The following is a 14,776-nucleotide window of genomic DNA, read 5'->3' as shown; positions in this document are numbered from 1 at the left end:
CTAGAAAACTATTCCATAAGACATTATTGAGTGGAAATATGCTTAGTATGTTAGGAGGCTGATCTGTTTATTACCAAGACTAGCAATTATATGAAGAGCTAAAGAAGCTGAACTTAGTTGTTTGAGAAGCTCAGTAATATGCTTCTTCCAGTTCAAGTTGTCATCAATGTGAACACCCAAAAATTTGGAGAAATCTACCCTGTTAACTGAGTCCTGTCCATATGCTGCATCATTGTCGGTATGACTCTATTCGGTGTACAGAACTGGAAATAGTGAATTTTTTCAAAACTAAGGGAAAGTCCATTTTCTGCGAACCACTTAATAATTCTCTGAAAGACATCCTTAACAATATCTTCAGCTGCTTTTTCTGGAATGGGATTTATTATAACACTCGTGTCATCTGCAAAAAGTATTAGTTCCGCTTGCTGAACTTTTAAGTGGGAGGTCATTCACAAGAATAAGGAACAGCAGATGACCTAAAATTGAACCCTGTGGGACTCCCTTTGTGATAAGTCCCCATCACTAGAATTTACCACCCTCATAACATTATTTGTGCTATTCAGCACAACTTTTTGCTTTATGTTCATTAAGTATGATTCAAACCAGCTGTGTGTGTAGCCTTCAATTCCATAAAACCTGAGTTTTTCTAAGAGTGTGACATGATCCACATAGTCAAATGCCTGGGAGAGATCATGAAAAATACCAACTGGCAATAATTTGTTATTTTGGGCTTGTAATATTTGATGGGTAAATGTGTAGATAGCATCCTCAGTCGAGTAACCCTTCCGGGATCCAAACTGTGATATGCTGAGTAAATTATTTTCACTTAAATGTGAGACTACTCTTGAATACATAACTTTTCCAAATATTTTAGAAAATGAAGTCGGCAATGAGATTGGTCTATAATTATTTAAGTCACTCTTGTCCGCTTTCTTATGAACAGGCTTGACAATTGCTTATTTCTATCTGTCTGGAAAAATTCCTTGTGCCAGCGAAGCATTACATATATCGCTAAGGACTCCACTTATTAAATTAGAACAACACTTCAAAATTCCATTAGAGACTCCAGACTCCATCAACACCACATGAGCTCTTGTTTTCAAGTATATTTATAATTCCCTTAATTTCAGTGGGGGATGTTGGTGCTATTTCTAAAAGCCTAAAGTCCTGGGGAATGACATTTTTAACATATTTTTTTGCTTTTTCAACTGAACCCTTTAACCCCTTTTTTGCTGCTACATTCAGAAAGTGATTGTTAAAAATACTTGCAACTTGTGAATTATCACTAACAACATTATTATTTAGCTTTATTACTATGGTATGCAGTGCACTGTCAGGCTGCCCCGTCTCCCATTTGACAATATTCCATATAGTTTTAATCTTATTATCTGCATTATTAATTTTGGTCAGAACATGCAAGCTTCTCAACTTCTTAAGGACTTTCCTTAAAATATTACAGTATCTTTTGTAGTAAGCAAGTAACGTTGGATCCTGACTTATTCTGGCCTGTCCATATATTTCCCTCCCTCTTACATGATATCTTAATTCCCTTAGTAATCCATGGCTTAATTGACTTTGTAATGGCTTTTTTGGATATCATTTCAGGAAAGCAACTCACAAATACTGAGACAAATTTACAGTGGAATAAACTGAATTTGGCATCAGCATCATTTTCTGTGTATACTTCATACCATTCTACCTCTTCTAGGCTGCACTTAAAGCTCTGTATCCTGTTCGCATTAATAGCCTCCCTGCCTTGTATGACTCGTGGAGATAACATCTTGGACCTATTGATAACAAACAGACCCGAACTTTTCGACTCTGTAAGTGCAGAACAGGGAATCAGTGATCATAAGGCTGTTGCAGCATCCCTGAATATAGAAGTTAATAGGAATATAAAAAAAGGGAGGAAGGTTTATCTGTTTAGCAAGAGTAATAGAAGGCAGATTTCAGACTACCTAACAGATCAAAACGAAAATTTCTGTTCCGACACTGACAATGCTGAGAGTTTATGGAAAAAGTTCAAGGCAATCGTAAAGTGTGTTTTAGACAGACACGTGCCGAGTAAAACTGTGAGGGACGGGAAAAACCCACCGTAGTTCAACAACAAAGTTAGGAAACTACTGCGAAAGCAAAGAGAGCTTCACTGCAAGTTTAAACGCAGCCAAAACCTCTCAAACAGAAGCTAAACGATGACAAAGTTAGCATAAGGAGGGTTATGCGTGAAGTGTTCAGTGAATTCGAAAGTAAAATTCTATGTACCGACTTGACAGTAAATCCTAGGAAGTTCTGGTCTTACGTTAAATCAGTAAGTGGCTCAAAACAGCATATCCAGACACTCCGGGATGATGATGGCATTGAAACAGAGGATGACACGCGTAAAGCTGAAATACTAAACACCTTTTTCCAAAGCTGTTTCACAGAGGATGACCGCACTGCAGTTCCTTCTCTAAATCCTCGCACAAACGAAAAAATGGCTGACATCGAAATAAGTGTCCAAGGAATAGAAAAGCAACTGGAATCACTCAACAGAGGAAAGTCCACTGGATCTGATGAGATACCAATTCGATTCTACACAGAGTAGGCGAAAGAACTTGCCCCCCTTCTAACAGCCGTGTACCGCAAGTCTCCAGAGGAACGGAAGGTTCCAAATGATTGGAAAAGAGCACAGGTAGTCCCAGTCTTCAAGAAGGGTCGTCGAGCAGATGCGCAAAACTATAGACCTATATCTCTGACATCGAACTGTTGTAGAATTTTAGAACATGTTTTTTGCTCGCGTATCATGTCGTTTCTGGAAACCCAGAATCTACTCTGTAGGAATCAACATGGATTCCAGAAACAGCGATCGTGTGAGACCCAACTTGCTTTATTTGTTCATGAGACCCAGAAAATATTAGATACAGGCTCCCAGGTAGATGCTATTTTCCTTGACTTCTGGAAGGAGTTCGATACAGTTCCGCACGGACGGCGTTCGATACAGTTCCGCACTGCCGCCTGATAAACAAAGTAAGAGCCTACGGAATATCAGACCAGCTGTGTGGCTGGATTGAAGAGTATTTAGCAAACAGAACACAGCATGTTGTTCTCAATGGAGACGTCTACAGACGTTAAAGTAACCTCTGGCGTGCCACAGGGGAGTGTTATGGGACCACTGCTTTTCACAATATATATAAATGACCTTGTAGATAGTGTCAGAAGTTCCATGCAGCTTTTCGCAGATGATGCTGTAGTATACAGAGAAGTTGCAGCATTAGAAAATTGTAGCGAAATGCAGGAAGATCTGCAGCAGATAGGCACTTGGTGCAGGGAGTGGCAACTGACCCTTAACATAGACAAATGTAACGTATTGCGAATACATAGAAAGAAGGATCCTTTATTGTATGATTACACGATAGTGGAACAAACACTGGTAGCAGTTACTTCTGTAAAATATCTGGGAGTATGCGTGCGGAACGATTTGAAGTGGAATGATCATATAAAATTAATTGTTGGTAAGGCGGGTACCAGGTTGAGATTCATTGGGAGAGTCCTTAGAAAATGTAGTCCATCAACAAAGGAGATGGCTTACAGAACACTTGTTCGACCTATACTTGAGTATTGCTCATCAATGTGGGATCCGTACCAGATCGGGTTGACGGAGGAGATTGAGAAGATCCAAAGAAGAGCGGTGCGTTTCGTCACAGGGTTATTTGGTAACCGTGATAGCATTACGGAGATGTCTAGCAAACTCAAGTGGCAGACACTGCAAGAGAGGCGCTCTGCATCGCGGTGTAGCTTGCTAACCAAGTTTCGAGAGGGTGCGTTTCTGGATGAGGTATCGAATATATTGCTTCCCCCTACTTATACCTCCCGAGGAGATCACGAATGTAAAATTAGAGAGATTCGAGTGTGCACGGAGGCTTTCCAACAGTCGTTCTTCCCGCGAACCATACGCGACTGGAACAGGAAAGGGAGGTAATGACAGTGGCACGTAAAGTGCCCTCCGCCACACACCGTTGGGTGGCTTGCGGAGTATAAATGTAGATGTAGAACCTGTCTGAATCCTGTAAGGTGCTATATGTGTTATTTCCATTAACTGTGCATCATGATCAGATAGCCCATTAACAACTGTGTACACATTAATTGTTTCTGCCTGAGCACTGCCTACAAAAATGTTATCGATAAGTGACCTACTATCTTGCTGCACACAAGTTGGAAAATTTACAACAGATACTAGATTGAAACAACCAAACAAAGATTCTAGCTCATTTTTCCTTTCCGTATTTTTTATAAGAAATGTACATTAAAATCACCACAAACCACTAAGTGCTTCTTTTTGTCTGACAGGTAGCACAATATTGCCTCAAGCTTTTTCATGAATAGCTGAAAGTTACCTTGAGGCGATGTGTAGACTGTTACAATTACTATAGAAGTATATTGCAGTAGCAACTCACACGCACATGCTTCAAGGATCTGATCTACACAAAGACTATTTGTTTCAATATTTTTGACTTTGCGTTCAGTTTTTATATAAGCCACAACGCCTTCTTTTTCCATGATGACTCTACATGAATAAGATGCTAATCTGTAATCCCTTGAATTTAACTTCTCCATTCCTGTAGTTACATGGTGTTCAGAGAGACACAAAACATCTATACCTTCAGAATTAAAAGGAAATCAGCCGCACCTTTTAAAATGAACCATCCCAGCATTTGTCCAGAGCAATTTAGCGAAATTATCAAAAACCTAAATCTGGATGGCCGGACACAGACTTGAACTAAGTCCAGTGTGATAAAACAAATGCGGCCCCTTGCTCGGTAACCTACTGTGGTCCCTTGGTCAGTAATCTTTGTAGAACCTACCAAGTATCTCACCTACTCCAGATGCCTTTCCACAACTAAGAAAGAGTAGAACTGTTTTTCTATTCCACAGTCCCTTATCTCAATACCTAGCGTTTCAGCGTTCGGGTGATGTTTGAAACACGGGACAATATTAAGATCATCTGTTGTGAAACAATTTCGGAAAACTGAATTTAGTTTTTCAGCTTTCTTTTGGGATGCCACAGGCTATGTTTCCCCATTCTGAAGTTAGTTGCCTGTGTCATAGTCTATCAACAACACACTACCAGTATTTTATGTTACAAACCGCTATTTCAGGAGCCAACAAAGGAATTCACAAAGTCACAAAATTTACCAACAAGATAATTTCTCTTGTTTGGTTCTGCTTGTAATTCGTTTAAGATACTTTTATTGGATTCAGTGTGGCAAATCCTTTTCAGTAGCCAAACTTTAATATAGTTAAAAAGCTATGGCCAGTTAAAATAAGTTTGATAGAATTCCATCACAGATGACACTTTCAAAAACTTTTGAAAATACTGCATTCAGTGAAAGAGGAAGGTAATTAAGAGATACTTTGTTAATCTTATTTAATAGATGAGTGTTACGACAGCATATTTACACCTGCTAGCAAATGCACCCTTAGCCATGGACTGATTAAAATGGAAACTTGAAGCTACTCCTATGAAGTCAGCACAACATTATAATACTCTTACAACACCAGCATGGACATCAGAATTACTACCCGTTTTTGTATATAATTAAGGCATATGAAATTGTTGCCATGCAATTATATGCATTCTGTGCACTGTACACAACTTTAGACCCAACTTATCTTTCATCACTCTACAAAATGACCCAAAGATCGATAAATATTGTTATATAAAAGCTGACACCCCTAAGGTTTGCAGATTTTGCACATATCTCTTAAGAATGGTCTGTCACTTACCATGGTGACAGTGTTTGAATCCCAGTATGAAATTGGCCCATGGCCCCCACTTTGTGATGAAAACAAATGCATGTCTTTGTGTACTATCAATGTCTTGCAGAATTTAACTACAAAAGTCAGATGTAGGATTACGTGCAAAATTTAACACAGTAACCATAGTAGTTGAAGCACATCAAAATGAGTAATACATATATCTCTTCTTGTCCATTTGGCCTCCCTCCTCGTCCATAGAAGCAGCACTATTACATCATATCAGTGTGCAAACAGAGAGACACTGACTAATCTTGTCAATGATCTGAATGTTTGCTTGAATCAACTCCAATTACTATTACATTTGTTTACTTCATTCTACCTTAAAGTTTCTACACAATATAGTTCGTTTGATAACAGAACTTCACAGCAGCTGGGCTTCTAATCTCGTCAGTTGCTCACTTTACACGCAAGACTGAAGAACAAAATTAATGCAGGCAAATTGATCTACTTAAACCTCCATTATTAGCCCTCAAAAGGTATAATAATTCTATGTCTGAAACTACATGCCATAGGATTTAGTGCGAATTCTAGGTCAAGCAACATGCGAAGTTGTAACGAACACGTATTTATACACACGATGTGTGCATAAATGAAAACACTCAAGCACTGTATAAGAGGCAGTGTGTGGCTACATAAAATGTTTAAAAAACGAACCATCGTATCGATGATTAAGAAAACATTCGCATTATTTGTATAAAATCAATTAGCTAATCACAATTCATAATGACTTCGATGTTGAATTAACTCATAATTGCTTCATCAATACCACTGACTACATGATTTCACGAAATGCTTTTAATCCGTTAGGTTTCTCTCTCACTCGACCTACGAGTAAAACTTAACAATCTTTCACGCAGATTTATTCAGAAATCATTTTGTTTTAACTTACTCATCTCCCTCATACTCCTCATCAGCCATGCTAGCAACTAGTTACACCAATAAGCGTGAACAATCAACAAACTTGAGAAAATAGAAACAACGCGAAGTTACGACTAAATGCATTCTTTGGGCATAGATAACTTAAGTCGGTAAATAATAGCAGTCTCGACAACGTATATATTTAAGGAAAATAATTACCAGCGAAACAGAAAGTTAACGGAAAAGCGGCATCATTACGATGGAGGAAAAAATTATTACGGTAACGACTGATGCTGTAAGTATTGCCACATATTTCGTCCACTTGTTTAGTCAATGAATGAATTGTTCAAGTAATTTCTCTACTAGCCGCACTCAGCGATAATTCATTTTTTGTATTAGAAAACTTAGTTGAACACGAATATATTCTTACACAAAATATATTGTACATCATCTCATGTCACAAGACATGTTAAACGCAACCAAATGATTTAAGGTCATTCTTATCCTACATTTGAAATCCATTTTTTCAAAATACTATATGCAATATTAATCCTTTGTTATCCGCGGAAATATTTTCTTCCAAGATGTATCCGGTTTCATTGAATTTTTACTTTCCTTGTCAATAATAGCCGTTGAGAAGAGAGTAATTATCCGTCTAACTGCATATTCTCGCGGGCAACACTGCCATACGATAATTTCATTTTTTTCCCGTCGAATAGACAATTTTGCACTTCCGTGAAGTACAAGTATAGACTTATACATGTACTGCACGGAAGTGCAAAATTGCCTATTCGACGGAAAAAAAAATGAAATTATCGTATGGCAGTGTTGCTTGGGCATTAAAGATAAATATAGAAAATCCTCTGGTGCACGGACTCGAGAAAACTTTATTAAATAGCTGGTATATACCCGCAGTGAAGCAGCGTTTGTACGGCTATTATTAATAAGAGAGAATCGAGAATGAAACAATGTGCTGCCACGTAGCCGTCTCCTCTCGTGACCACTGGGCGAAACGTCCATTTTTGATGGATGAATGACAAGCAACAGTATCACCTGTCCACACACTAAGTGTTTCTGTGAAGAGGCTTTACATTTGCGGAGAACAACGGTGACAAAATGTGGTGTAAAAGAAACAAAAATAAATCCTGTGCAAATTTAGAATACATCTACTTTTGTATGCACTTAATTTCAATCGTTTGTGATGGAAAAAAGGTTACAATCCATTTTCGTATTAAGTTAGACTCAACATTTACAAGGGAGCGGGGCAGCAGAAAAACGTGTTTACGGGGCTATCATCCAGTCAACGGCGCACAAGTATACAGTGCAAGCCATATCGGCAAGGAGAGGAAGGAAATCGCTAAAAAACAAATATTTAATGTACCGGTATTTCACTGTTTTGAAAGTAAATATACGATTTTCTACAATAGTAAAAAGCACAACACTAGCAAATGGTATACAAAATGTTTAGCAAATAATTATGAAATTGTGCAGGAGATCAATGATGAAGCGCCTGACAAGATCGTAGGGCGGGAGTATGTTATTGAGAACATTTTTTTTTTCATCTGGCTCGTAGCCTTTTGTTGTCTGATATCTTACGCCCGAGTGCCTGATAAGCTCGCATAATCGAAGACATAAGGCTGACAGGGTATGATGACCACTTTCAGTGTAATAAAAGGTATGATGACCACTTCCAGTGTAATAAAACGGCATCAAAACGAATATACGTAGTTACAGAATTTCATGGTAGTAAAGTATGTGAGAGGTAATCCTAATATAAACCCACACTGATCCAGAAAACACAGTTTTATTTTCCTTATAAAAACACCTTTTACAACGAACAGCTTACAACACATACAGAGCACGCGAAAAATAGTAAATGAAGAGAGAGAAACAAAATAACAATCACATGGATTAAGTTAACTTGTCCTTGTCTCGCAGATAGCCGATAACTTACCGTTGTGCCACCCCTGATGGCTACAGCTGCAAGTGCAGGTGGTGAGGGTAATGCCACATGGCGGAACGTTTGCAAAGCGGCCGCAGAGTCTTTCTGTTTCGCTGTTAACTTTGGTGTAGCCTGCATATGTGACCTCACAAATGCTGTCAGGGTTGTCTGATGCTGTGGCGCCTGTTTCAATATTTCCATCAAGACTGTTTCCTTTTTTCCAGGCCAATCAATGGTGAACTTGTTATTGCACTAATTCAAGTACCTTATACGGAACTGAATATGGTAGTCATTTTGCAGGCCTTATAATGTCAACATAGGTCCAGATGTGACAAGGTGCACACATACTTATGGACCAAACTAGGCTTCTCTCTATTTAGTTATGGCAATTTTGGCCGAAGCCAAAAATGTTTTGGCTTGGGAAATTGAAAATTTGAGGATGTCCACATAGAAACTTGTATCAATGATATAATTGCTTAGTCTTCCGCAGGGAGAGTCAGTCGACATAAAAGTTTTCTGGGTATGGTATCACGTCATATTGGATAAAACTACTATTGAAGACCTCCCCCCCATGAACCATGGACCTTGCCGTGGGTGGGGAGGCTTGCGTGCCTCAGCGATACAGATAGCCGTACCGTAGGTACAACCACAACGGAGGGGTATCTGTTGAGAGGCCAGACAAACGTTTGGTTCCTGAAGAGGGGCAGCAGCCTTTTCAGTAGTTGCAAGGGCAACAGTCTGGATGACTGACTGATCTGGCCTTGTAACAATAACCAAAACGGCCTTGCTGTGCTGGTACTGCGAACGGCTGAAAGCAAGGGGAAACTACGGCCGTAATTTTTCCCGAGGGCATGCAGCTTTACTGTATGATTAAATGATGATGGCGTCCTCTTGGGTAAAATATTCCGGAGGTAAAATAGTCCCCCATTCGGATCTCCGGGCGGGGACTACTCAAGAGGATGTCGTTATCAGGAGAAAGAAAACTGGCGTTCTACGGATCGGAGCGTGGAATGTCAGGTCCCTTAATCGGGCAGGTAGGTTAGAAAATTTGAAAAGGGAAATGGATAGGTTAAAGTTAGATATAGTGGGAATTAGTGAAGTTCGGTGGCAGGAGGAACAAGACTTCTGGTCAGGTGACTACAGGGTTATAAACACAAAGTCAAATAGGGGTAATGCAGGAGTAGGTTTAATAATGAATAGGAAAATAGGAATGCGGGTAAGCTACTAAAAACAGCATAGTGAACGCATTATTGTGGCCAAGATAGATACGAAGCCCACATCTACTACAGTAGTACAAGTTTATATGCCAACTAGCTCTGCAGATGCCGAAGAAATTGAAGAAATTTATGAGGAAATAAAAGAAATTATTCAGATAGTGAAGGGAGACGAAAATTTAATAGTCATGGGTGACTGGAATTCGAGTGTAGGAAAAGGGAGAGAAGGAAACGTAGTAGGTGAATATGGATTGGGGCTAAGAAATGAAAGAGGAAGCCGCCTGGTAGAATTTTGCACAGAGCACAACTTAATCATAGCTAACACTTGGTTTAAGAATCATGATAGAAGGTTGTATACATGGAAGAACCCTGGAGATACTAAAAGGTATCAGATAGATTATATAATGGTAAGACAGAGATTTAGGAACCAGGTTTTAAATTGTAAGACATTTCCAGGGGCAGATGTGGACTCTGACCACAATCTATTGGTTATGACCTGTAGATTAAAACTGAAGAAACTGCAAAAAGGTGGGAATTTAAGGAGATGGGACCTGGATAAACTGAAAGAACCAGAGGTTGTACAGAGTTTCAGGGAGAGCATAAGGGAACAATTGACAGGAATGGGGGAAAGAAATACAGTAGAAGAAGAATGGGTAGCTTTGAGGGATGAAGTAGTGAAGGCAGCAGAGGATCAAGTAGGTAAAAAGACGAGGGCTAGTAGAACTCCTTGGGTAACAGAAGAAATATTGAATTTAATTGATGAAAGGAGAAAATATAAAAATGCAGTAAATGAAGCAGGCAAAAAGGAATACAAACGTCTCAAAACTGAGATCGACAGGAAGTGCAAAATGGCTAAGCACGAATGGCTAGAGGACAAATGTAAGGATGTAGAGGCTTATCTCACTAGGGGTAAGATAGAAAAATTAAAGAGACCTTGGGAGATAAGAGAACCACTTGTATGAACATCAAGAGCTCAGATGGAAACCCAGTTCTAAGCAAAGAAGGGAAAGCAGAAAGGTGGAAGGAGTATATAGAGGGTCTATACAAGGGCGATGTACTTGAGGACAATATTATGGAAATGGAAGAGGATGTAGATGAAGATGAAATGGGAGATACGATACTGCGTGAAGATTTTGACAGAGCACTGAAAGACCTGAGTCGAAACAAGGCCCCCGGAGTAGACAACATTCCATTGGAACTACTGACGGCCTTGGGAGAGCCAGTCCTGACAAAACTCTACCATCTGGTGAGCAAGATGTATGAAACAGGCGAAATACCCTCAGACTTCAAGAAGAATATAATAATTCCAATCCCAAAGAAAGCAGGTGTTGACAGATGTGAGAATTACCGAACAATCAGTTTAATAAGCCACAGCTGCAAAATACTAACACGAATTCTTTACAGACGAATGGAAAAACTAGTAGAAGCCGACCTCGGGGAAGATCAGTTTGGATTCCGTAGAAATATGGAACACGTGAGGCAATACTGACCTTACGACTTATCTTAGAAGAAAGATTAAGGAAAGGCAAACCTACGTTTCTAGCATTTGTAGACTTAGAGAAAGCTTTTGACAATGTTGACTGGAATACTCTCTTTCAAATTCTAAAGGTGGCAGGGGTAAAATACAGGGAGCGAAAGGCTATTTACAATTTGTACAGAAACCAGATGGCAGTTATAAGAGTCGAGGCACATGAAAGGGAAGCAGTGGTTGGGAAGGGAGTAAGACAGGGTTGTAGCCTCTCCCCAATGTTATTCAATCTGTATATTGAGCAAGCAGTAAAGGAAACAAAAGAAAAATTCAGAGTAGGTATTAAAATCCATGGAGAAGAAATAAAAACTTTGAGGTTCGCCGATGACATTGTAATTCTGTCAGAGACAGCAAAGGACTTGGAAGAGCAGTTGAACGGAATGGATGGTGTCTTGAAGGGAGGATATAAGATGAACATCAACAAAAGAAAAACGAGGATAATGGAATGTAGTCGAATTACGTCGGGTGATGTTGAGGGTATTAGATTAGGAAATGAGACACTTAAAGTAGTAAAGGAGTTTTGCTATTTGGGGAGCAAAATAACTGATGATGGTCGAAGTAGAGAGGATATAAAATGTAGGCTGGCAATGGCAAAGAAAGCGTTTCTGAAGAAGAGAAATTTGTTAACATCGAGTATAGATTTAAGTGTCAGGAAGTCTTTTCTGAAAGTATTTGTATGGAGTGTAGCCATGTATGGAAGTGAAACATGGACGATAAATAGTTTGGACAAGAAGAGAATAGAAGCTTTCGAAATGTGGTGCTACAGAAGAATGCTGAAGATTAGATGGGTAGATCACATAACTAATGAGGAGGTACTGAATAGGATTGGGGAGAAGAAGAGTTTGTGGCACAACTTGACCAGAAGAAGGGATCGGTTGGTAGGACATGTTCTGAGGCATCAAGGGATCACCAATTTAGTATTGGAGGGCAGCGTGGAGGGTAAAAATCGTAGGGGGAGACCAAGAGATGCATACACTAAGCAGATTCAGAAGGATGTAGGTTGCAGTAGGTACTGGGAGATGAAGAAGCTTGCACAGGATAGAGTAGCATGGAGAGCTGCATCAAACCAGTCTCAGGACTGAAGACCACAACAACAACAATAACAACAACAACTATTGAAGAAAACCAACGTTTCGGCCACTGTTGCAGCGGCCTCCTTCTGGGTCTTGTGGTGCGTTCTAGCTATGTAATGTCCCTTATATTTTGTTATTACTGTTCACTGTGCATGTTTCCTCTCCTTCTTCCATAAGTGACCGATGAAATGAACTAACTATATTTTTAAAATTATGGCTTAATGGCATGCGCAATGAATAGTTTTACAAAATATAAGAGACACTGCATAGCTAGAACGCACCAGTAGACCTAGAAGGTCGAAACATTGGTTATCTCCAGCAGTAGTTTTATACAATATGACGCGGTACCATAGCCAGAAAACTTTTATGTCAACTGGTATCAGTGATCATGATGTGGTTGTGGCAACAAAGATTACCAAAGCACAACTGAAACAAGCACAAAGACATTTACGTTCAGTAAACTAGATAAAAAAATCATTAGTGTTATTTCTCAAGGATGAACTTGAAACTTTAAGCACAGGGCAGGAGAATGTAGACAAACTGTAGCTCAAGTTTAAAAGAATAGTTGACCATGCACTGGATAGATATGTACCTAGTAAAACAGTAGTACAGAGTCACTGTACAGAAACTTCTAAGGAAACAGAGATTACTGAATAATAAGTTCAAAACAAAGAGTAGGGACACAGAAAAAGAGAAGATGAATGAAATCATGAATGGCTGTCAAGAGAGCATTCAATGACTACCGTAGCAGCATATTATCAAATGATATTTCACAAAACCCAAAGATCTGGGTGCATGTAAGGGCTGTTAGTAGCACCAAAGTTAGTGTTGAGTCCTGAATGAATGAGACAGGAACTGAAATTGAGGGTAGCAAAGCAAAAGCTGAAATGCTTAACTTCATTTTGAACCATTCCTTTATAAAGGAAAACAATATCTTCGTCATATACCAGCCATGGCTGGACAGACTGCATCACAAATACAATGTTTATCAACTAACATTTATACAACACCATATACAAAATTTATATTACAAATAAAAGAAAATATTTATGCAGTGCACAAAAACACATAGAACATAGAGAAAATGAAATATAACTAAACAGGAAAGTAAAACTTCATAGCAGCAAATGAAAATACCATAAAGCAAAATGTTTACAAGACCATGTAGATCACACACATAAAGTTTCATTTTGGCAAAATATGTACTTTAAGTAAAACACAAAATTAAATGTGCAGTTAACTGAGAACATAAAAAGAAGATTAAATTTAGGCAAAATTATATATAAAACATAACAATATTTATTATTTTGTCCATTCACTAGAACCACCGTTGAAAAACTCTTCCAAGGAATATAGTGGACGTTGTTTCAAGTCCTGAGCAATTTTTTTCCAAAATAATTCAGGTGGCGGGGATTTCACTTCTGGAGGCAGTTGATTGTACATTTTTAGGGTGACTGTTGGAAATCTGTCTTGTATACTTGATAGGCGACACCTTGGCACTTCAATGTTCTTCTTACAGCGAGTGTCATGATTATGTATTTCTTGTCTTATGCTAAAATTCCTTTGATTTTCTTTTATATAAATGAGGCAGAAAAACACATACTGGCTAAAAACAGTCATTATGCCTAGCCTGGTGAAAATAGGCTTACAGTGGTCCAGCTTTTGCTAGAGGATATGATCCTGATGGCTTTTTTTTGTAATAGCAACACATATTTGCTGCCTGAGGAGTGTCCCCACAACAACAATCCATAGCTAATGTGGCTGTGGAAGAGTGCATGGTAGACTATTGTGAGAAACTGGTCAGTTATTACCCTTTTCAGCTTCCTCAGGAGGTATATCACACAAGAATGTTTGGTGCATACATATGCAGTGTGATCATTCATGGAGAGTTTGCTGTCAATCTTGAAGCCCAGTAGTCTGACAGTCTCCATGTTTTCTTGGTCTTCAATGTTGGTTAGACTGCATATCAAATGTTGGGTTTTTTCTTCATTGATCTTCATTTTGTTTATTATGAACCATTCTTTTATTTCTTCAAACATCAAATTTGATGCACCAAGAGCTTCTGCAGCTGTATGTCCTTTGGCAATAAGGGTAGTGTCATCTGCAAACTGCAACATTTGACTATTACAGCTCATATCATTGACATATATGAGGAATAGGAGAGGTCCTAAGACTGATCCTTGGGGCACTCAATGTTCCAATTTTTGTTCAAGAGAAGTTGCTCCGTGCACTGATACTACGTGCTTTTGGTTTTCCAAATAAGATTGGAGTGTTGATATAACAACACCTCCAGCACCATAGCATCTTAACTTGGCTATTAGTATTGTGTGTGAGATGCAGTCAAAGGCTTTGCTGAGGTCACAGA

General features: G+C 38.9%; 1 protein-coding gene across 2 annotated transcripts in view; it reads right to left on the bottom strand.

Moving 5' to 3' along the window:
* LOC126203973 (DNA-directed RNA polymerases I, II, and III subunit RPABC2) overlaps nt 1-14,776 on the bottom strand; it is a 99,323-nt gene that overhangs the window by 53,860 nt on the left and 30,687 nt on the right. The window contains exon 1 of one of the 2 annotated variants that reach the window (XM_049938393.1): nt 6,686-6,816. The exons of the other annotated variant lie outside the window; for it this stretch is intronic. Within the exon in view, the coding sequence (XP_049794350.1) occupies nt 6,686-6,714 (29 nt within the window). The 5' untranslated portion in view covers nt 6,715-6,816. Of the gene's footprint in view, nt 1-6,685; nt 6,817-14,776 lie in introns of those variants that run through there. 2 annotated transcript variants of the gene reach the window in all.

The sequence above is a fragment of the Schistocerca nitens genome, chromosome 9 (assembly GCF_023898315.1).
Source record: "Schistocerca nitens isolate TAMUIC-IGC-003100 chromosome 9, iqSchNite1.1, whole genome shotgun sequence".
In the NCBI taxonomy this organism is placed as follows: Eukaryota; Metazoa; Arthropoda; class Insecta; order Orthoptera; family Acrididae; genus Schistocerca; species Schistocerca nitens.
Note: the sequence above shows the minus strand (reverse complement) of the source record. Positions and strands in the feature narration are given on the sequence as shown.